The 23,891-nt window shown below is 45.0% G+C and overlaps 1 protein-coding gene across 1 annotated transcript; it reads left to right on the plus strand.

Moving 5' to 3' along the window:
- The first annotated feature begins 639 nt into the window (after nucleotides 1-639).
- On the plus strand, nucleotides 640-23,005 carry LOC108922514 (actin-like). Its single transcript, XM_029250411.1, has 6 exons — nucleotides 640-765; nucleotides 1,326-1,487; nucleotides 1,852-1,908; nucleotides 2,273-2,419; nucleotides 15,861-16,051; nucleotides 22,831-23,005. Exons 1-6 carry the CDS (start codon nucleotides 640-642, stop codon nucleotides 23,003-23,005), a joined length of 858 nt encoding a protein of 285 aa, XP_029106244.1.
- Nucleotides 23,006-23,891: the final 886 nt, after the last annotated feature.

Genomic DNA, 23,891 nt, shown 5'->3' on the forward strand with positions numbered 1-23,891 from the left:
AAACCTTGTCAATCTGCCTTGGAACACAGCTCAATCCAGACTTGATTTTATGCTGTCATATGCTAAAATGTTACAAAAGTAATTGAAAATTTTCTTACCAGGGTAATTTTATGTTTACTAAATTGAGAAGTTCAGTGAAACAGTGCAGTGATAAATAAATGAAAACCAATAAAGAATTGAAAACCTGATCAAGACTAAGAGAACGTTGCTGTTGAATGCAACTATTTATCAGGAGAAATTAAGAGCTCTATAAAGGATTGCAGTAAGAGGGTCTTAATTCTTCCTTGTTAGCAGGTGCATAGCTAGTCCAAATCTGAGGTGTAATTCTGAAAATATTAAAATTTATAGAAAATATTGCAATCAAGAATTCAATTCTTTTTAATTTTTCTTTGCCACAAAAAATACAATCTTTGACATACATGTTATCTGGTGCTTTGGCTCTAGCATCGACAGGTTGTGTCAAGATGCTTAGAATTAGCTCATTTGTATTCCTGGCATGAAAACTGTACAATGGATTACTTCCTCCATATTATATTTTCCATGTATATTCAGTTTACTGAAACCCATAAACACAAGAGGCAGCAGCCATTAACCCTCTGAATCAGGCTGAATGGCTTCCTTTTCCTTTACCTTTGCAGGATGGCAGGTCATCTGATTTCAGCACTGCTCATTGACAATGGGTCTGGGATGTGCAAAGCTGCTTTTGCTGGAGACAATGCTCCCCGCATTGTGTTCCCCACCATCTTGGGATGTCACAGGAACCAGGTGAGTCATGAGTGCTTTTGATAGCCCATTTAAACTGCTTGTGTTGTTCTTGATACAACATCTTACTTTATTCATCAATGTATGGATAAAATGGGGGCGGTGCGGTGGCGCAGTGGGTTGGACTGGGTCCTGCTCTCTGGTGGGTCTGGGGTTCGAGTCCTGCTTGGAGTGCCTTGCGACAGACTGGCATCCTGTCCTGAGCGTGTCCCCCTCCCCCTCTGGCCCTACGCCCTGAGTTGCCGAGTTAGGCTCCGGTTCCCCGAGACCCTGTATGGGACAAGCGGTTTAGAAAGTATGTGTGTGTGTGTATGGATAAAAATTGTTCAATGAAAAATTTCCCAGGCATATAAATGTTTAAATAATTGTGAGGTAAATAACTCTAATCTTTTCATTTACCATGGATGAAGGTGTCAACTAAATAAGCTGAGTCCTGCATAAAATGTTCAGCCCCATTATGGGATATCACAAGCACGAGGTTAACCACAAGTGGTTTCTGTATCTCACCCGACTTAGTACTGTTGTTCTTGAGATGCCTTGTTCACCCCTTTTCTCTCCTGTATGGCATGACATTTGGTATGGCACAAAGAGGCAGGTACATTGGTAATGAAGCTCAGAGCAAGAGAGCTATGTTGACCGTAACTCATCCCATTGAGTGGGGCGTTGTGGCAAACTGGGGCAACATGGAGAGGATCTGGAACCACACCTTCTACAACAACCTCTGCGTGTGGGTGGCATGGTGGCACAGCAAGTAGCGCTGCTGTCTCACAGCACCTGGGTGGTGTGAGAGAACATGGGTTTGATCCCTGCTCAGTCTGTGTGGAGTTTGCATGTTCTCCCCATGTCTGTGTGGGTTTCCTCTGGGTGCTCTGTTTTCCTCCCACAGTCCAAAGACATGCTGTTCAGGTTGCCCCCTAGTGTGTGAGTGTCACAGAGAGAGTGTGTTTCACTGATGTATGGATGAGTGACCCAGTGTAAGTCACCTTGGTGAATAAGATGTGTGGGCTAGTAACACTACATAATGTTCGTTGTAAGTTGCTTTGGAGAAAAGCATCTGTTAAGTGAATAAATGTAAATGCTGTCCCCAAGGAGCACCCTGTGCTGCTTAATGAGACCCCCAAAACCAAGAGGGAGAAGAGGACAGAGGTAAAAAGGTCTACCAGGTTGCCTGATGGGAGTAGTCTCTTTCCAATACATTTTGCTTATAATAATTTGCTGGTCTACTTTTATATTGAAACCATTAACTACATAGTCCTGTGTAGCAGCTGACATTTTTTCTTTCACGTACGTGTGAAATGGTTTCTTGTTCGATGGATTCTCATTTTATTCATGCTTCTGTTCATATTCAGTTCACTGAAGACACATACAACAGTAAACTCCTGTACCATTGCAGAGTGAGAGATGGTGAGGTTCCTAGATAGAAACATAACACAGCAAGAAGAAGCTATTTAGCCTGATGCAAAGGGATGCACATCAGATGTGGCTGATTTTCTCTTTTTCTCCTTTTCAGATCATGTTTGAGACCTTCTACACCCCAGCAGTGTATGTTGCTCTCCAAATAATGCTAACAGTATATATATCTAGACATACCACTGCATTGGTAAAGGATTCCGGGGATGATGTAAGCAGCACAGTGCCTGTCTACGACTATCAAGCAGTTCCCAGTGCTATCACTTCACACACACACACACACACACATTTTCAGAACCGCTTGTCCCATACGGGGTCGGGGGGAACCGGAGCCTACCCGGTAACACAGGGTGTAAGGCCAGAGGGGGAAGGGGACACACCCAGAACGGGACGCCAGTCCGTCACAAGGCACCCTAAGCGGGACTCAAACCCCAGACCCACCGGAAAGCAGGACTGTGGTCCAACCCACTGCACCACTGCGCCACCGCACCCCTTTGCTATCACTTCCCACTCCTTAAATAAGTCTTACAGACTGCCTGACAGAAAAAAGCATCAAGGAATTTTTTCAATATTTTAATCTTGGCTTTGTGCAGGGATGATTATAAGGATTGGAGGAACTTCACATGTTTTGATAAAAGCCCCACCTAAGGGCAAGTACTCGATTTGGATTGGAGGGTCCGTCCTGGCCTCGATGTCTGCCTTCCAGCAAAAGTTGATCAGCAAGCAGGAGTACGATGAGATTGGACCTTCCATAGCCCACTGCAAATGTCTCTGAAATAACTTAGTCTGCTTACAGCCAGTATCTGACACTCTTGCTGAATCTTTTTTTACAGGCAAAAGACATTTTATTTCAAAATGAGAATAATTCCAGTTTAACACAGGGATAATTCATAAGGCAATAGCACTGACCAGAGCTCATTGACTAAATACATTTATTATAGGGAGTGTAGGGGAGAATGGGGTAAGATGAGCCAATTTTTACTTACAGTGCTGTGAAAAAGTATTTGCCCCATCCTGATTTCTTCCGTTTTTGTGCATATCTCATACTAAATTGTTTCAGAAATTAAAACAAAATCTAAAATAAAACAACGGCAACCTGAGTAAGCACAAAATACAGTTTTAAATGATAATAGTTACTGAAGCAAAAAGGTTATCCAGTACCAATTGGGCCTGTGTGAAAATGTATTTCCCCCATAGTAGATTTCCCAAAATCTATGAAACTGCATTCATAATGAGGTTCAGCTGGACTAGACGCAACAAGGCCTGATTACTGCCAGCCCTTAAATAGAACTTTTTCAACAGCATGAAGTTGGTTAAAAGTTACCCAGTAACACACTATGCCAAAATTGAAAGAAATTCCAGAAATGATGAGGAAGAAGGTGATTGAAATACATCAGTCTGGGAAAGGTTACAAAGCTATTTCAAAGGCTCTGGGACTCCAAAGAACCACAGTGAGAGGCATTATCTCCAAATGGAAAAAAACTTGCCACAGTAGTGAACCTTCCCAGAAGTGGCTGACCTTTCAAAATTCCATGAAGAACACAGCTATGACCCATCCAGGAAGTCCCAAAAGAGCCAAGGATAACATCAAAGGAACTACAGGCCTCTCTTGCATCAATAAAGGTCACTGTTCATGATTCCACTATCAGAAAGACCCATAAATCATTGGGAGAGATGCCTCCTCATTTTCTTTGAATGCAAAGGTGGGTTCCTCACTGCCAGTGCTACCCCAGGTTCTTCTGAAAAATCTTGCACTCACTTTATTGAACTCAAGACTCTCAACCAAGCCAGTGTAACGGTAGCTCCTGTATTTGCAGCCAGGGTCAAGGCAGAGACCCTCCTCAAGCACAGGACTTTGTATAAGGCCCTGCTCGAGAGGAGAGGAACTGCAGTTCTTTTAGGGCTCGAGGAAGGCACATGGGCCAGTATTCAGCCAAAGGAACTTGACCACCATCTGCAAGATTTGAACTGGCATTGTTTACAAATCTACTACATATACATTTACATCTACTCTGCCTGCAACTCCAGGGCGGTGAGAATGAAACTCTCACGTATGCCTTTTTGGACTGCGGACAGGTGCAGATCGTTTAGTGTTTGGTGACTCACCTGTGCAGGAAGATCAATTCACAGATGGTTTTGACGTATGACAGAGTCTTGAGAGGATGGAACCCTGGCGCTCAGAAGGCAGCAGCTACATGGACGTGGCTGGCGATCAGCATAGCCAAGCAAATACTTTGGAACGCAAGAACCCAGCTGGTCAAAACAGGGGTAGACCTGGGCATCCAGGATGTGTATCATAAAATCCGGGCCAATGTAACGATTAGGATGGAGATGCAATGGGATTACCTAGAAACCAAAGAGAGGTGGAAGGGCCTCTTTTGGCTGTAACCCCACAGGTTTTTGGCAGATCCTCCATCCTTGGGTAAGTAACACATGTCTCCCCTACTGTTACCTAACTATTTACTAGTAACTCAGCATTTGTTTTTCCATTTTGAGGTTACACAGCTTTTTCCTTTGTTAGAAGGAAAGGAAGAGAAATAAACAATCACTTCTGAGTTTTTCTCATGACTCCTGTGAGTTATTCCTCCGAACACAGGCGCGGCGGTATTTTGCGAAGCTGTGTTGACGGGGACTGGAGAACTGAAACTGTTGGAAGGAGAAACTGAAAATATTGGCTACGGAACTTGAAAGCACTGATCCAGGAATAACACATGTGTGTTCGAGCTCTAAGGGGCTTGGTCGAGTTCAGGGCGTGATCTTTAATGTTGTGGTTCATAGAGTGCGGGTTGTAATACCAAGAATTGTGGTTTGGAGAGTGCAGGTCCAGATACGAAAGGCAAATGAACAGGTAAGTGCAAGAAGAGCCAGGTTTTCATAAGATTCTGCTATTACAGTAGCTAGGTTGCTTTCTAGCTTTAACGAGGTGTTTAATGAGGTACAGGTGTGTGGCGTACATTTGTGATTAGCTATGATAGCTGTTGCCTCTGGTATTTTCCTCTGAGGTTGTGACAGTTTTAGAGGCGTTAATCCATTGGGCAAACATGGGTATGTTGTAATAACACAATAACCACATTTTAAGAATGTTCAGTTCTTCTTTCTGGGGGTGCAGTGGGTTGGACCAGGTCCTGCTCTCCGGTGGGTCTGGGGTTCATGTCCCGCTTGGGGTGCCTTACGATGGACTGGCTTCCCGTCCTGGGTGTGTTCCCTCCCCCTCCAGCCTTATGCCCTGAGTTGCCGGGTTAGGCTCCCGTTCCCTGCAACCCCGTATGGGATGAGCGGTTCAGAAAGTGTGTGTGTGAGTTCTTCTTTCTCTTAGTTTTGTGAACCATGCCTTCGATGTTCTACAGATTAAATTTAAATGGACAACTCATGAGACCTTGCTGAAAAATAATGGTGTAACCTCTGGAATATTGTCTAACATAAGAGCAAAGCACATGAATTCACACACACACACACACAGACCCAGCGAAATCGAAAGCAAAATTGAAAAAAGTAACGTCAGAGTACGGGAATTTACAGTCCCTTTCCCGGCTACAAGCTTTATATTAGCATATCGGCAGTGCATGCGAGGTGGGCTTTTGCAGTCTGCTCCTACCACCCAACATCTCCAGCTGCACCAATGCTCCAGAACCCGCTTTAAGAAATATTGAAATTTACTGTATTCATACATCTGACTTCTAAAGTAGTCTCACATACATAAATGGTCAGTCACAAGAGCAGCAATTTTAATATCAGCTCTGTAACTTTGGATGTTCATGAGAGAAGCTGGACTAGAGGAACTGCTGTTTGGGGTTCAGGGGCTTACAGTGACCTGGGGGACCTCTCCAGTGTTTGGGTACTGCTTAGTACTGTAGTGTTCTAGGGGTTTCAAGATGCTTCATATTTAAGTGCCGGCACAGACATTTCTTTAACACTGCTTTATTGTGCGGGTGCCACCATGTTAGTTTTTTTTATTATGTACCAGAATAAGGCAAAAGAAAAGAAGCACCTCCCACCACACCCCCCTCATTATACAACGAAAATGAATGTCACATTGAACAAGGTCACTTACAAACTTTGAAAAGATCTTTCAATTAAAATATACAACTGCAGGGTCCATTAATAGTATTCCTCAGCATAATGATGCTTCCACAAAAAGTGTGTACAAACTTACTCTTCCCCAAGTTACACTGCAAACTAAAAAGCATGAAAATAAAACTAATACACAAAAGACAGCAAAAGTTCATGCCCTTTTATGTTTTCACATTGGAACAGACATGTTCTAAGGAATTGTCAGTGAAGTTATCTAGTTATCTAGACTGCCTTACTCGTGTTGAGATGTTTTCCTTTATTGATACCTTGCTGGTTTCTTAACAGTATAACCAGATTGTGTATGGATAACACACACACACACATTTTCAGAACCGCTTGTCCCATACGGGGTCGCGGGGAACCGGAGCCTACCCGGCAACACAGGGCGTAAGGCCGGAGGGGGAGGGGACACACCCAGGACGGGACGCCAGTCCATCACAAGGCACCCCAAGCGGGACTTGAACCCCAGACCCACGGGAGAGCAGGACCCGGTCCAACCCACTGCGCCACCGCACCCCCTCTCCTGTATGGATAACATCAGGGTGATTTCTGACCTCGGTTTCTGTAACTGGGCACCCTTGTATGGTATCATCAGTGATCTGGGGTGTGTCACTTCGCAGTGTGATTGAACTTGGTGGTTGATGTGCTTCTCTCAGGTGTCTCCTGTTTCTCCTTACGAAAGTGCGACTGGAAGTCTCAACAACATATAACCTTGGTTCTGGACATTGAGTTATGATTTTTCCAGGGATCCAGGCTTTTGCAGAATTGTCTAGGACCCTCACTTCTTTGCCTTAGTACAATGGTGGAAGTGGATCTTTCCTGGCTTTGGCATGATACTAGTGCGTCATTGTCTCATTTCTTTGCATGAGTCTGTTTTTGACGTTGTCGTCCGCGTCTCCTTTTCGCGATGGCAGAAGGATAGCAATAGTTCTGCCAAACACCATCTCAGCAGGGGACGGGAGTTTGTCAGCTGGAGTGGCGCGAATGTTGAAAAGAGCTTGTGATATGCTTTCTCGGGCTTTTATGCACTTTTTGATGCATGACTTCACAGTTCGGACTTGGCGCTAGATAAAACCAGTGGATTGGGGATAGTGGGGTGACGACGTTGTGTGTGTGTTATACCCCATTCTTTGCAGAAATTAGTGAATTCTGTTGCTGAGTATTGTGGGCTGTTGTCAGATCTTATTTGGTCAGGCCCCCTGAGCATGCCACACATGTCTTTGAAGACGTTCATGACAGACTTGGATGTCACTGGACATGGTAGTTCCTTTATGAATGGATACTTTGAGTAATAATCCACAATGATGATGAACTAAGCAAGTGCATTGAGGACGGGGCACTGTTGAATCTCGACCTTCAACTCGTTCTGTTTCTTGAGGCTGAAGTTTATGAGATCAAAGGTGATTGTGTGGATGGTTGGTTTCATCTCCACGGTGGTGTCGTCCTCTGGGTTTGGCATTTGTGATAGCGTGTTGGTCAGAATCATCTGATGCCCTAGCTTATATGTGACAGTGAAGTCATATCCTCAGATTTGGAGGAGCATGCGCTGCAGTTTCAGAGGAGCTGTTATTATTGGCTTCTTGCAAATCATCTCCAAGGGCTTATGATCTGTGTTGATGGAGAAATGCCAGCCATAGAGGTAAGTGTGGAACCTCTCTATTCCATGCACAAGCGCAAGCATTTCACGTTCGATGTTGCTATCATTTGCTTGAGTAGGAGTTCGAGTTTTTTGAATGCCACTGGGCGTCCGTTTTGTAAGAGTGCTGCACCCAGTCCTTTCAGTGAGGCGTCAACTTCAAGTGTTACTGGAGTCGTGGTGTCGAAGTATGCCATACTAGAGTGCTCTGATATTTCATCTTTGAGCATATCGTAGGCTCATTGGTGATCTTCTGACTAGTCATATGGCGTTTCCTTTTTCAGTAACTCACTCAGGCTTGCAGATTTCTAGCTCAAGTTTGGTATGAAAGAACCCATGTATGTCAGTAGTCCTACAAAGTGTTGGAGATCTTCCTTGTTCTGTGGGCTATACGTGTGTTTTTTTTTATATATATATGTGTATCTTTTACCTTGTCTGGGTCTGATGAGATTCCATTTTCTCTGTAAACATTCCCAAAGAATGGAATTCATTTCTGCTTTATGAAGCATTTGTCCGAGTTGAACAACAGCCCTGTCTCCTTTGCTCTTTCAAGGAGTAACAGTAGTAGTTTGTCATGCTCTTCTTCTGTCTTGCCAAATATGCAAATGTCATCTGCAATTCCAACACACCCTTCCAGGCCTTCCAAGATTTCGTCCATGCGCTGCTGGAATATGTCTTAGCTTATGTTGAGGCCAAAAGGGTGTGTGAAGCAATAACGCCCTAGGGGTGTGTGGAATGTAGTAAGCACCTGTGATTTTTCGTCGAGTTGTACACTCCCAGCTTTAGCATCGAGCTTGCTGAACCACCTTGCCCCATGGAATTCTGGATTTATCTCTTCTAGTGTAGGAGTTTTGTGGGGACATTGCTTGATTGCTCCGTTAAGTCTCTTAGGGTCCAGACACAAACGGAGTGACCCATCTTTCTTGAGGCTGCATACCATACTGTAACACCAGTCTGTGTGCTGTTTCACTTTCTTGACCCCTAGTTTCTCCATGCAACAGAGCTCATCCTTGATTTTTGGTTTAAGGTTGATGATGAATTTTCTTGGGCGATCAACATATGACTCTTCGTCTTCCTTCAAGATGATTCGTGTTGGGCCTTCTAATTTATCAGTTGTCAAACTGCGTTGGGTATAATTTCACTAGATTCTCTGTAGTGCTCACCTTGATTGGGGCCTTTTCTATGGCTTTGAGATGGCAATTGAAAGTGAACAAATTCAGGGCAGTGCACATGGGTAACCCAAGTAACACTGGGCCATTAGCATCACGACATGGAATTCTGTACTCACCCACCCGGACGTGTCATACTTGTATTGCATGGGGAGTTTCCCTAAACACAGCATGGAGTGACCACTGTAAGATGTCAGCTTCGTCGTACCCATCGGTCTGAGGACTTCTGTTGGTTCAATACTGCCATACATCTGTTGGAATGTATGGAGTGGGAGTGCATTCCCTTGTGCACCCAGATCTATTTTTTATCTTCATGAGTTTTGACTTGTCGCAGTTAGGATATTTGATTTTAATTGTTATATAAGCCTCATCTCGGGTGTCAGCCTCTGGGCTGTGTATGTCTGTGCTATGAAACTTTTCGACAAATTCATCTTCGGAGCTTTCTGAGCTGTTATCGGTTGCCTTGGAGCTATCATCGCTTGCCCTCACAGCATGGACTCTCATTGCACCCTTTTTCTTCCTGCTATCTCTCTTCTCAGGCCTCTTTTGTCTCTACCGTTTTCGGATGTACATATCTTCCAGTGTCCCTTCTTCCCACAGCCCTTGCAAACGTCCTTATAGGCCGGGCATGAGTGGGGTTTGTGGTGTAGTTCACATCGGCCACATAGATTTTTTATCCGGATGTGATCAGTTTTCTTTTCCTGTGCAGTCTGTAACTGGCAGGTGCTGATGAGCACAGCTTCATGTCTTCTGTCTTCCATGAGCATGTCCTGAAGTGTTAAGCCTTTTTCTTTTCCCAACAGCTCCCTGCAGAAGTTATCCATGGGTGTGCTCATTGACAAGCTCCATGATTCTCTCCTGCATTTTATCCTCAGAGAATTCCCACATCTGTGCTTGTGCGTGGGCTCTAGTGACAAACTTATCAAGGGTTTCATTTTCCCACTGTCAACACTGCATTGAGCTTAATCCGTGAATCCTGAAATTCACAGCAATCTTTAATTGCTTTTCAAATAACTCCCATAATTTTTTGACCCATTTCTGCTCGTTGTCGGTGAGGCCGTACGCATTCAGTCTCCATAGGCCTTCATTACCATCCCCTATTTTAATCTTCCTCGCTACATCAGGACTGTCCCTGACGCCATTATCCTCACACACCAGTAGCATTGTCTGCTTGAATAGCTTAAATGCTCCTGTGAGATCAGCAACATCCTGTTGCATAACTGAATATTTTGACATCATTTGCACGGGTGATTATTGCTGAGCCGCGATCATATTATTGAGCGATTTCGGCTTGAATGCGCCTACAGCTTGCTGCCACGTGGTGAATTTCAATACGGAAAAAAAAGCCGTACTTGCAGCCTACAGCTGGTATGTCCGCTGGGGCTACCTGTTCAATGATCCTTTCTATCACCGCTGCCACCATGTAGTGGTCTTGGGGTTTCAAGATGCTTCATATTTAAGCACCGGCACAGACATTTAACACTGCTTTATTGTGTAGGTGCCGCCATGTTAGGTTTTTTTATTATATACCAGAATGAGGCAAAAGAAAAGAAGCACCTCCAACCACAAGTACTAGCATTGTTAAGACTGTGACTAGAAAGACATGTACACAGGCAATAAAGAGCATGTTCCTGTTACCCTAACTCCTGAGCCTGTTTCTAGCAGCTCCATGGGGGGATACTACAACAATACTGCACTAATAATACAGAATGAAGAGTTTAAAGTTATGCAAAAATGTGAGGAGAGACAATCAAGGGGATTGCCATTGAATCTGAGGAAAACCTTTAAGTCATAACTAGCATAATAGGTGATGGTGAAGATACAAAAGAAATTCACAATATTTTCCACTAGGGACTAATAATTGACAGCATGGGATCTGGCAGTGAAGAGACAGGCTGAGCAGTAGACAGAACTGCAATGAAATCAGGAAAAGGTCCTCTGAGGTATAGACATATTCACAACAACAAGACTAGAATTGTTTAAATTGTATTTTCTACAACACTACATGGACGTGAAAGTTAGATTCTGAAAAAGCAGGAGAAGAAAAACAAGGACTCCTACAGTGTGGTACTGGAGGAGGTATTTGAAGATTAGCATGGTCAGCCAGGAAACCAAGTCAACAAGAAACAGTTTTGAGGTTAGGCTACATTTATTCTTTTAGCTGATGCTTTTCTCTAAAGCAACATATATTTTATTTTGAGATAATATAAACATAACAATCACTACAACAATAGCAACAAACATATTGACATATTCCTCCCTACCCATTTAAAGTATCAAAGAGTTCTATGGGGAGACCCCACTTAATGTCAAAACAATTCGCAGAACCTCGTAAAGTGAGCTTTTTTGAGTTTTAGAAAAGACAGCAGGTTTCTGAGCCAGAGGGGGGAGCAACTTACAATCTTAAACTACCGACAGTTGTTAACTCTAATAAATCATTTAAGTATTCTTCATGACGAGGGTACAACACTAGGCAGGACTGAAACTTGTCACCTTTAGATCCAAAGGTAGCAGCTTTATGTTACCAGTTACTCCATCTTCTCTCTGTTATGATGTGAATACAGCAACAACGCCATTACTAGCTGTAAACTGACTTAGAAGTCTTGTTTAATCTAGAATGCCCAGGAGGGGTGGGCAGCCACTGACACTTGGACCCCCAGAGGTTTTTTCTGTCTAAACTTTCAGTTGGGAGTTTTTTGTTTCTTCCCTCCATGGCCAGTAGGCATACTTATAGCTTACTAAATGCATTGATGATGTATTATGGTAGTCTGTAGTCAGCTGTTTTTGTTGTATTTGTTTGTTTGCCTTATGCCTTTGTTCAAGTGCTCTGTCACTGTATGAGAAGAGCGCTTTATAAAAATAAATTTATAACTACAGTAGTTTCAGTATGAGGATTACATCGCAAGTAGTACTATCAGAGAGCCATGAGAAATGGGCATAGTAACAAGCTGCAGTGTCTGTTATCCTATTTGCTCAGGCTATGAATGTGCTTGTGAATTTGGCAAATGGGGAGTACAGAAGTCCACAAACTGAGTAAGGTGTCAAACACCCATCAGAGCTTTCATGAATTGCTTGACAGTGACTATGCTACCTGCCCCAGGATGGAGGTGGATTTTGCACAGGCTCATCACATGGGCTAGGATGAGTTTTTAGCAATTACTATACGGTTGTCTGGTGCTAAGGAAGGGAAAAATGCTATCCATCTTGGAGAAGGCAGTGAAAAGCTTCAGTAAGTTGTTTGATTGTGGCAAGTTGACAATTCATGTGACTTGTAAATTGGAGTGGTAGCTGTAAGCAATGAATAAGTCAGGATTCCCCAGTAAATTTAAATAGCTATTTCAGTACGACATTCTGCCGCAAATTCTTTGGCCTCTATTGGTTTATGAAGTCCCTGTACTGACAGTTGAGGCATTCAAGAGGAAGATAAGCCATTACCACCTGAGGTGCCTTGAAAAACTTTGAAGCTTCAGCAGCATTACCCCACAGAGGCAGAGTAATAAGCTGAGGTTACTCTTCAGGAGCTAAGACAAGGGGTTTACAGTAATATGGATGGGGAGGTGCTGCAATGCAGAGACTTGAGATCCTAGGCTTTCTGATCACCTCTGTGACCCCCCCCTTCAAACAGTACAAACTAAAAATTCAGGAAAGCTCAACTGTGGGTTTAAGGTAGGGCTACGTGGACACCGACTAGGGGTCTGATCAGCCCTGGTCTATTTGCTTTGTGAGGGTGTCTGATGTTGAATGACCTAAAACACCCAGTGATCACAGATTGTATGACTAATTTTCTGTGTTTTAAGACATACTGTAAAATGTCATTGTTAAGAAAAGCGAAAGTAGTCTCCCTACAGAGGATCACAGTACCATATGATTAGTCAGCTTTGGTCCTTGTAAGCCTTAAGAAAGATGCTTGGTATCCTTTCCCTTAGCAGCAGGTGTGAGCCTTCAAGTGGACTCAAAGCCTCGAAGTGAGGTTTCTGACCCGCAACCTTCTTCCCAAAAAAGAAGTGAAAGAAAGAAGAGATCAATAACCTTCTCTCCTTAGATATTGTTTCAGCAAACACCAATTAGCTGATGCTTTTCTTCAAAGAAATTTGCAATGTTAGGTAAATGCAGTTGTGCACCTGTTTAGACAACTTGGTATTTATTTCAACCAGAGAAATTCAGGCTAAGTACCTTGTTCAGGGGTCCTACACTGCAACTAGGAGTTAGACCTGAGGTGTTTCACTTTGAAAATGACAGGTTTACAAACTACACTGCTACTATCTTCCACCCCTCAGACTATAGGTATTTTATTCCATTAACCTGCCATGCAATGAGGACATCCATAAACAGACATACACTTGTATCCCATTTTCCGTCACTCAGGCAAGCAGAGTAAGACCATATTTACAGAGTATAATAAATTTTCTAACTGCCAAGCTCAGATGCTTAAATAAAGACTTCTTACATGATTTTTCTGTTGCAAACCCGGCTTCAGTGCCTCAAAGTGGCGCAACAGTGGCAATGGCTGTCTGGTAGCTATGGCGGTTGGATATACTCTGTATATCCTGGCAGGTTCAACCATGCCGCATTGGTACCGGACTATCGGTCATGCAGGTGGATCGCCTTAGCAGAAGCGGGCGTATGGTCCATCCTGTAGAGGCTGGAAGCTAGCTAAACTGAAGAGGTGCAATGGCCTGCCCGCCTAGCCAGCGGGGTGGCGTCATTTTCTGGCTAAAACAGCACGAAGAAATGGGCCTCAGTACCCTGCACGTCAATCGGACCGTGCCACGGCGGCGGTACGCCATCCGAGCGACGAGAGGCCGCTAAGAATCTCAGGTTCCAAGAAGCCGCCGCGGAACAGGACTAACCTTGCCATTTGCACCTACAACTGCAGGTCATTGGCAAGGGGGAACGGATTGAACCACCTGATGGAGGAGAAGATGAAGATCAGATGCGACGTGTTGGGTCTGTGCGAGACTCGGCAGAAGAAGGAGATGAGTGCGAGGTGGGAAGATGGATGCGCTGTAAGACTAGGAAAAGCGGATGGCAGCAGATCAGTTGGGGGTGTCGGGTTCATCATAAGCAAAGAATGGACTACGAAGATCGCCTCATGCCATTTTGTGTCATCGCGTATCGGAGTGCTCAACGTGAACCTCTCGGGAAAGGCCACCCTTAAGATCATCCAGACCTACGCTCCCACCAGTGCCAGCGACGACGATGAAGTGGAAGAGTTCTATCGCCAGCTAGACATGGTGCTAGCTCGGAAATCCACTTACACCGTCGTGATGGGAGACTTCAATGCAAAGGTCGGAAAAGGGAGGCAAGGTGAAAGGTATGTTGGAAAGTTTGGAACTGGAGAAAGAAATGAAAGAGGGGAACGTTTGGTCACTATGGTAGAGGCGAGAAAAATCTACATCGGGAACAGCCTGTTCAAGAAGAACAGCGAGAAAAGATGGACCTGGATAGCCCCTAACGCTGCACATCGCAATGAGATCGACTACATCCTGGTCGACAAGCGGCGCATTCTGCAAGACGTCTCTGTCGTAACGCCATTCAACACCGGCAGCGATCACCGCCTGCTCAGGGCCAAGATCGTCATCGACAGGACAAAGGAGAAGAAGACACTGCAGCTGACGTCGAGGGAAGAACGTGTGAAGGTCTACGATGGAAAGCGACTGCAGGAAGCGATGGAGAGGAAATCCTGGTGCCGAATTGACGGAATTGACGATGATTATGACTCACTGATCGAGAAACTGAAGGAATGCTTGAGGGAGGCAAAGGAGGCGGGCCCAAGGGAGCAGAAGGGAAGAATCTCGGAAGACACCAAAAAACTTCTCGAGAAGAGAAAGAACATGAAGAGGACTGCGGAAGATCACCTTGAATATTCCATTCTCAGCAGGGTGATACGACTGCAGCTGAAGAGAGACTTCGAAAAATACCGGATGGAAAAGCTCCTGAAGGCCGCCGAGGAAAGGAAGAGCCTCAAGAAATGTGAAAGGGGGATGGCACTCTATAAATCGGAAGTGACGAAGCTGAAGAACTCGGATGGTGCTACAGCCGATGAAAGAGGCGAGGTGGTAAAGATCTGTAAAGACTTTTACACTAAGCTTTTTAAATCTGCTGTGAAGATTGAACCACCACCGTCACTTCAAAGGAAGGAGAATGTGCCCCCCATTCTCGTAAGTGAGGTTGAAAGGGCCGTCAATTTGATGAAGAGGGAAAAAGCACCGGGGAAAGATGGCATAACATCTGAAATGCTGAAGTTGGGCGGAGAACAGCTCTGGAAAATCCTCGCCGAACAGTTCAGTCACTATCTGAACACGTGCAAGATACCATCGCAGTGGAAAGAGTCGAGAACCATCCTGCTGTATAAGAAGGGAGATAGTTCTTCAGATCTTCTCTATCGTCCCATATGCCTCTTGTCCCACATCTACAAGCTGTTCACGAAGATAATCCTAACACGATTATCAGAACACTTGGATGGACAACAACCAAGGGAACAAGCAGGCTTCCGAAGAACCTACAGCACGATGGATCACATCTTCACTCTGACCCAATTGCTGGAGCGAGCGAAAGAGTACAGGCTGCCACTATGCATCGCGTTCGTGGACTACGAGAAGGCCTTCGACAGCGTCGAGATCAACGCAGTGCTAAAGTCGTTGGAGATGCAAGGAGTCGAGGCGCAATACATCGAACTCCTACGGGAGGCGAATTCCGGATGTACCACCGACATCGCTCTGCTGTCGTCGCCGATTAGAATACCAGTCGAGAAGGGCGTCAAACAAGGAGACACCATCTCTCCGAAGCTCTTCACCACATGTCTCGAGCAGATCTTCAGAGACATCGACTGGAAGGGCGGCGTAAACATCAACGGCGAGCTACTGACCCACCTCCGTTTCGCTGAAGATATCGTCCTCGTCGCCAAAACCACAGATCTACTTCAGACCATGCTAACCGAGCTAGACATCAGAAGCTTGAGAGTAGGCCTCAAAATGAACCGCATGAAGACCAAGTTCATGCGGTCAGATTACGCAACAAGGGGCCGAATAGTGGTTCAAGGCGATGAAATAGAGGAGGTGGAGGAATACGTCTACCTTGGACAAGAAGTAAATATGCGTCGAGACATGGAGAAGGAAATCTCGCGGAGAATAAGGGCCGGATGGAAAGCGTTCAACTCCATCAAGGATGTGCTCAAAGGAAAGTTGGATAAGACCACCCGCGCGAACCTCTTCAATGGCACAGTTTTACCTGCAATGTTATACGGCAGTGAAACTTGGGCCACCACGAAGAGAGAAGAGCAAAGGTTGGTAACTGCTCAAAGGGCGATGGAGAGATCTATGCTGGGAATATCACTAAGAGAACATATCCGGAGTGAGACGATCAGAGAGAAATCCGGCGTGAGGGACGTCATCAACGAGTACGAGAAGCAAAAGTTGAGATGGGCCGGACACGTTGCTCGGTTCACCGACAATCGGTGGACTCGCGCAATTGTCGAGTGGTATCCGCGTGAGCGGAAAAGGCCACGCGGAAGGCCTCCAAAACGATGGATTGACGACATAAGAAAAACGTTTGGAGCTACGTGGATGAGGAAGGCGCGATCCAGAGAGGAATGGAAAGCGTGCTGTGACCAGCGGAGTCGATTCGACGCCCGATAGTCTGGTCGGTCAAGTGATCAAGTGACATGATTTTTGCACTCTTAGGTACATAGATTACAAATTATTTGCTTCAAGAAAGGAGGTCATATACTGCATTCTAAATGTAGTCTTGGTATTTAAAGAATATGTAATTATGACCAAGGTTTCGAGGAATACCGTTCTTGTGTTCACACCATAATTCCATACCCTTGAAAGTGAAAGTGCGTATCTTGCCTGTTCGTCGCATCTTCTGGCATGGAGCTGCATGATTCATGCACTCTTCCTCAGCTAAGCTGTCATGTTCTCAAGGAGGCAACAGATCCAAGTGCAGGTGCACTGTTTATTTGGCAACGGTATCCAATAAGGGGCAGGTGAAATAGAGTATGAAGTCAAACAAGCAGAGGTCACCAGTGAGCTATTATCAGAACAGGTAGGAAAATCCAAAGGCCATAAACTGAAGAACAAAGCAAAAAAAAGGTCTGGACACCAGGAAACCATGGGACCACTCATAGGGCAGCACAGTCAGCAATGTGACATTTGCTCAACAAGGTTCCACACTTAGGAGTGTCTGGGCTGCCTTTTTATCCCTTGGCTCTAAATCAACTGCAGGTTCAGTCAGCTGGGCAGGTGATCTTTGACGTGACAAAAGCCATTAAACTGGAGAGTACTGCTTCTGAGCCAGAGTAAAACAGAATCGATTGGAATTGCTTCCAACCATCGAAAGTGAATGAAACAAATTGAGCTCTACAAATGTGGGCTTGGTGAGGGAGTACAGTTGGGTGAAACAATTATTCAGGTTGGGGGCGGGGGAGATCAGAATTAATTTCCTTTCTTCATTAAGTTTCAGTGAAATGTTTGAGTCTAAAGGGTATAGGTCTTGTCAAAGAGGTTTGTTTTGCTCGTTTTTTATTTATTGTTCTTATTTATGTGCTGTTTTACTCTATTTGAGGTTAGCGATAATATTTACACAGTCCCCGGATTACGAACGAGTTCCATTCCTAAGTCTGTCTCTAAGTTGGATTTGTACATAAATTGGAACAGTTCAGTATGGATCGTTTCTAACATCAGTCAAATGTTTGTTTTAGTAAACAGTTTATCGTGTACCTTTCTATGCATAGAAAATATTAAAGAAACACTTCCAGATACACTAAAACATCTTCAGTATAACACACACACACACACACATTTTCAGAACCGCTTGTCCCTTACGGGGTCACGGGGAACCGGAGCCTACCCGGCAACACAGGGCGTAAGGCCGGAGGGGGAAGGGGACACACCCAGGACGGGACGCCAGTCCGCCGCAAGGCACCCCAAGCGGGACTTGAACCCCAGACCCACCGGAGAGCACGACTGCGGTCCAACCCACTGCACCACCGCACCCCCTTCAGTATAACAATACAGTAATAATAATACAACATAATGATAAATGTAACTACAATATTTATAAAACAGAGACATATAAAGAGATAAATGTTACTACTGTCATGGTGAACAGAGGAAATGGAGGAGGCTGGACCCAAGTGCAGGATCATTTATTCAGGATCAAAGGACTAGACATGTTCTCGTGGTCGGGGACGGGTGAATGGTCGGCCGATCAATGAATTGAACAGAGGCGAAGATCCGAAATTGGGGTTGAGGGACAGGGCGGGAGGTCGTTATCAAAGAGATGTGGAGCAGGACTGGGGAACGGTGAGGGACAGGACTTGGAAGAGCAGCACAAGGTAGGTTTGAGACTGCAGATGGGCCGGTTGTCTCAAATGAGATTCTGAAAGTGAGAAGTGTTTTTTATTGGTGAGTGTCTAGGGAGAGGGAGTATCTGTACCTCACAACTGACTCTGCCCGACTACTTGTCCAGGTCATGGTGACTTCCTGTCTGGACTACTGCAACTCTCTCCTGTGTGGCCTTGCTGCTACTGCCATCAAACCTCTGCAGCTGATTCAGAATGCTGCTGCACAAGTTGTTTGATTTGCCAAAGCATTCTCACATATCTCTTCTACTGCTCCCAGCTATTTACAAGACTTGATCATCCGCTACACCCCAGCCAGACCCCTTCACTTGTCTACTTCTGCTCGATTGGTGGTCCTGCGCACAAAAGGTAAAGCACAGAGGTTCTGTGGTGGAATGACCTTCCCCTCTCACTTAGAACTACAAAAACTCTGTCTACATTCAAGAAGGGTCCGAAAACTCACCTGTTCTGGACTCATTTCACCGAAGATCTCTCCAGCTCATGTGTGGTGTAAAAGTTCATGCACTGTAACGTCATGATCTTCCCCAGATAGGCCTTTACACAGCCGCTACTCTGGCATTGTATGTGATTGTTTGTTTGTGTACCTTATTCTTTAAAAAAAAAAAAAAAAAAAAGAGGTAATCAGAATTCATCTATCCTGCATTTTATGCACCTACTCGATTGACGAGCATTGGTACATCAAGCGGATAGTAGCAAACTAGGTTTACTTAAGAATCACATGTCTGCAACGATGTCTCTTTTGTAATGCACAAATTATATTTTTGCTGAGATGTATGTCGCTTTGGAGAAAAGCATCTGCTAAATGAAAAAATGTAAATGAGTGCCCTGATTGAAGCCAGGTGCTTAATAGCAGCCAGGTGCTGCTGGTTGAGGTGCGGGCAAGGTTGTGACAACTACAACGTTCATAATAGAGTGTGCGTGAAACAAACATTAAAGAAACTTTAATGTTCACTTTTCCAGTGTTCATTGGCACACACACACACACACACACACACACACATTTTCAGAACCGCTTGTCCCATACGGGGTTGCGGGGAACCGGAGCCTAACCCGGCAACACAGGGCGTAAGGCCAGAGGGGGAGGGGACACACCCAGGACGGGACGCCAGTCCATCGCAAGGCACCCTAAGGGGGACTTGAACCCCAGACCCACTGGAGAGCAGGACTGTGGGCCAACCCACTGCGCCACCGCGCCCCCCAACTGTTCATTGGCATTTCACCTTTTTTCCAGTCGCTTTATTATTTCCACTTTAGTTTCAATTGTGATTGTTTTCCTTTTCCTTGCATCACATTTATGCTTTGGTGCCATAGTTAGGAGGGTAAAAACAAAAAAATTAAAGACAAATACAGTAACACGTGAGACACTGTTAACAGCAACATGGTCTGACTGAAAAGAAGGAAGTCTTTGCCCTACCTCAAGATCATGCACCCACGAGCCGACTAACTGCTGTAGATGCACAATGTTTTGATGCACGTCGCAAAGTAGTGCCTGTTTGTTATTACGAATCATTGTTCGTGACTCAAACTTTTAATATAGCAGGCTTTGCAGAGGGCGGTTCATAACTACGGGTTCTAAGTTGAACGTTCATAACCCGGGGGCTCCCTGTATTTCATTCCTTGTATAGAATGAGTGTAGAAAGTATTCATCCCCTACAATGCTACCACAGTTTACTATGTTAAAATCCAGCTATAAAACATTTGAATTTGTTTTTTTTAGAATACAGAAATAGGGCATTACCAAATTTAAAATTACAAAAAGAAGCTTGAAAAATATTCACCCCTTTAGGCATTTAATATGTTTTTAATATCTATTTTGCAGCAGTTAGTGTTTTGTGTTTTATGATATGCTGTAACTTGATTTTTCATATTTCACCAGTTTCATATGTGTCCACTCTTCCAAATTGCTCCATCTCTTGCAGGTATCTTAGGGCGCAAAAATATACAGCAATGTTATGCTACTGCCAAAAGATTTCAGGACTTTGACTGAAGCTCCCCTTTCATTTTAAGCCATTCAAGGGCAATTTTCGCATAGCGTTTGGGACCACTGTGTTTTTGAAATGTGAATAACTTTCCCCTTTTCACATCTTTTGCTGATTGTAAAAGATTTTGCTCCAGTATCTATTTTTATTTTACTCCATCAATTTTACCCATGTTACTGTTGAAAAGCAACCCTACAACAACATAATGCTGCCACCACCATAGCTTAGTGTGGGAACAATATTTTTTATGTGAAATGCTGTCCTCTTTTTGCCACACATAATGCTTGATATTGTCAAATAAATAACTGCTCAATGATTTCAAGGACTGTAGAAATAAATTTCTTTGAATAATTTTGAATGAGGGGGTGCGGTGGTGCAGTGGGTTGGACCACAGTCCTGCTCTCCGGTGGGTCTGGGGTTCGAGTCCCGCTTGGGGTGCCTTGCGACGGACTGGCGTCCCGTCCTGGGTGTGTCTCCTCCCCCTCCGGCCTTACGCCCTGTGTTGCCGGGTAGGCTCCGGTTCCCCGTGACCCCGTATGGGACGAGCGGTTCTGAAAATGTGTGTGTGTGTGTGTGAAATTTTGAATGAGTGGACTATAAAGAAATAAAGTAAACTTTTAATAAACAACTTAGACATTACAACTTATGCAGCAGTCAATAACTTTACCCACTGCCTCTTAAATTATTACCAAACACTCTACATTTATTATGCATTGATCATCACCTATCATTACATTTTTTTACAGTTGTAATTGGTTGAATTGGTGTCTGATTATTGAATTGGTGTTACTTGTTTAAAAAATACTGTGTAACAGACAAAAAGTGATTCACTCTTTTCCCAGACATGAAGGTTAGCTGGACTTGATTAGGTGTCATATGCAGCTTGGACCAGGAAATTGATTTGGTGGAAGTCAGCCTGCCACATGTTTGATCAGGTAACTTTCCATTGTAATGCACTCTTCCACTTTGTCTATGCGCCTTGCTGCTGGAGTGCCACCATTCGAAGTGCTGCTGGACTTTTTCGAACAGACTCTCCAACAGGTGTCGGATGTTAATGGGGGGAGATACTGTGGACCTGGTGTCAACACAGCCTTGCAGAGGGAAAATGCAACCACAGTCACAGTGCCACCCATGCGTCAATCGCCTGTTGCCGCCATGTCAGTTTCCACAACAGACTCCCGACTGGCCACGCCCATTAGGTATAATGGCTGACCTGAGAGGTGCTAGGGGTTTTTGCTCCAGTGTCAGCTGGTGTTCTCGAGCCTGCCCCATATCTATCACACTGACGAGAGCCGGGTGACCAACCTGGTGTCGCTGTTGATCGGCGCTGCTGTTGACTGGGCAACGGCAATCTGGATAAACAGAACCACAACCACCTCTGCCCAGTTTAGAAAACAGTTTGAATCGGTATTTGACCATGCGTCCTGGCACAGCCTGATGACCAGCCAACAAGGTAACCAGTTGGTGGCTTCCTACACCCTACAGTTCTGGATCCTGACAGCCAAGAGCGAATGGAATACGGTGGCCCTCCTAGACAGCTTTTGGAATGGCCTGCATCCAGGCCAAACTTACTTATCGGGGGAAAGAATGGATCGTCGATCAACTTGTAGAGAAGGCAATTATGACTGATGACAATATTACCTGGAGCAAGAACACACCCAGTGCCTCTGGTTTGCACACTTCATATCCAGAACATTTAAGAATCCAGAGGCCATGCGAGTAGGGTGTGGACAACTGACCCCAGAGGAGAGAAAACACTGGTTCTGGGAGGGTCTCTGCTTCTGTTATGGATGTTTGGCTCAACTCACACCTGAACCACACAGTCAGGAACCAAGGGTGAGTAACCCCCCTTTGGCCTGCTTCCCAGTACCCATTTCTATGTCACAAACTCCCAGGGCAGGAGACAGGAGGTAGGATAAAAGTGTAGGATCTCTGGTTCGTTCGTCAGAAGGACAAGGCAGAAGACCTGTTTAGGGACAGGCATGGGTCAAACAACCACGGGGCCTAAGTCGTTCTGAGAGACATCGTAGATTGTGGTTGGAAAAAAAGGGAGTTGAGACTTATGAGCAAGGATTCAGGGCTGAGGCAACAAGAAAGAGAACCAGGACAAGAGCCACGGAAACAGATTGGAACAGTTGTCTCATTGAGATTCCGCAACTGGGAAGTGGTGCTCTTTATACCTGGGTGCTCTGATTACTGTCAGGCGCTTCTTGTTGGATGTGGTCATGACAAACAGTGCAGTAACAAATAAATGAAAACCAGCAAATACTTCCTGATCAAAACTAAGAGAACGTTGCTGTCAATGGCAACTATTTATCAGGAAAAATTAGAAGCTCTGCAAACAATGGCAGTGTGTCTTGATTTTTCCTTGTTAGCAGCTACACTGGTAATGAAGCTCAGAACAAGAGAGCTATGCTGACCCTAACTCACCCCATTGAGAGGGGCATTGGAACAAAACTGGGGCGACATGGAGAGGGTCTGGCACCACACCTTCTACAATAACCTGCGTGTTGCCCCCGAGGATCACACTGTCCTGGTTACTGAGATCCCCCTGAACATCAAAGCCAACAGGGATAAGATGACACAAGTAACGAAGCTCCACCAGGCTGCCTGACGGGAACAATTTCAGTCCAATAAAGGCAGTCCTCGAGTTATGAATGTCCAACTGACGTATAACCCATATTTACAAACCACCCCCTTACTGACCGGTAGCTGATTTTTTTTGTCATCCTTAAGTAACAATCAAATGATAATTAAGCCTATAATATTAATAATTCAAGTTATTGTATATACAATGGTTTGTAATCATACACAGGCGCTATTTCAAAACATTGCAGTTTGTTGGCTCGTGGTCGGGGTGCATGAGCCCAAGGAAGGACAAACATCCTTCTTTTCCTGTTTACAGTGTCTCGTGTTACTGTATTTGGCTTTAATTTTCTTGTTTTTACCCTCCTAACCATGACACCAAAGCATAAATGTGATGCAAGTGATGGTGATGCATCCAAGAAAAAGGAAATGATCATGATTAAAACTACACACACACACACACACACACACACACACACACACGTTTTCTGAACCGCTTGTCCCAGACAGGGTCGCAGGGAACCAGAGCCAAACCCCACAACACAGGGCACAAGGCTGGAGGAGGGGGGGGGGGGGGGGGGGGGGGGGGGACCCAGGACAGGACACCAGTCCATCACAAGGCACCCCAAGCAAGACTCAAACCCCAGACCCCCCCTGAGAGGGCATGGTGGCACAGCAGGCTTGGCTGGCTCCCGCTCTCTGGTGGGTCTAGGGTTCCAGTCCCACTTGGGGTGCCTTGCTACAGACTGATGTCCCATCCTGGTTGTGTCCCCTCCAGCCTTGCGCCCTGTGTTGCTGGGTTAGACTCCCGTTTGCTGTGACCCCCGCTTGCGACAAGTGGCTTCAGACAATGTGTCTGAGTTATTGTCATTGTATTATTACTGTATTGTTATATTAAAGATGTTTAAGGGTGT

The sequence above is a fragment of the Scleropages formosus genome, chromosome 3, assembly GCF_900964775.1.
Source record: "Scleropages formosus chromosome 3, fSclFor1.1, whole genome shotgun sequence".
Lineage (NCBI taxonomy): Eukaryota > Metazoa > Chordata > Actinopteri > Osteoglossiformes > Osteoglossidae > Scleropages > Scleropages formosus.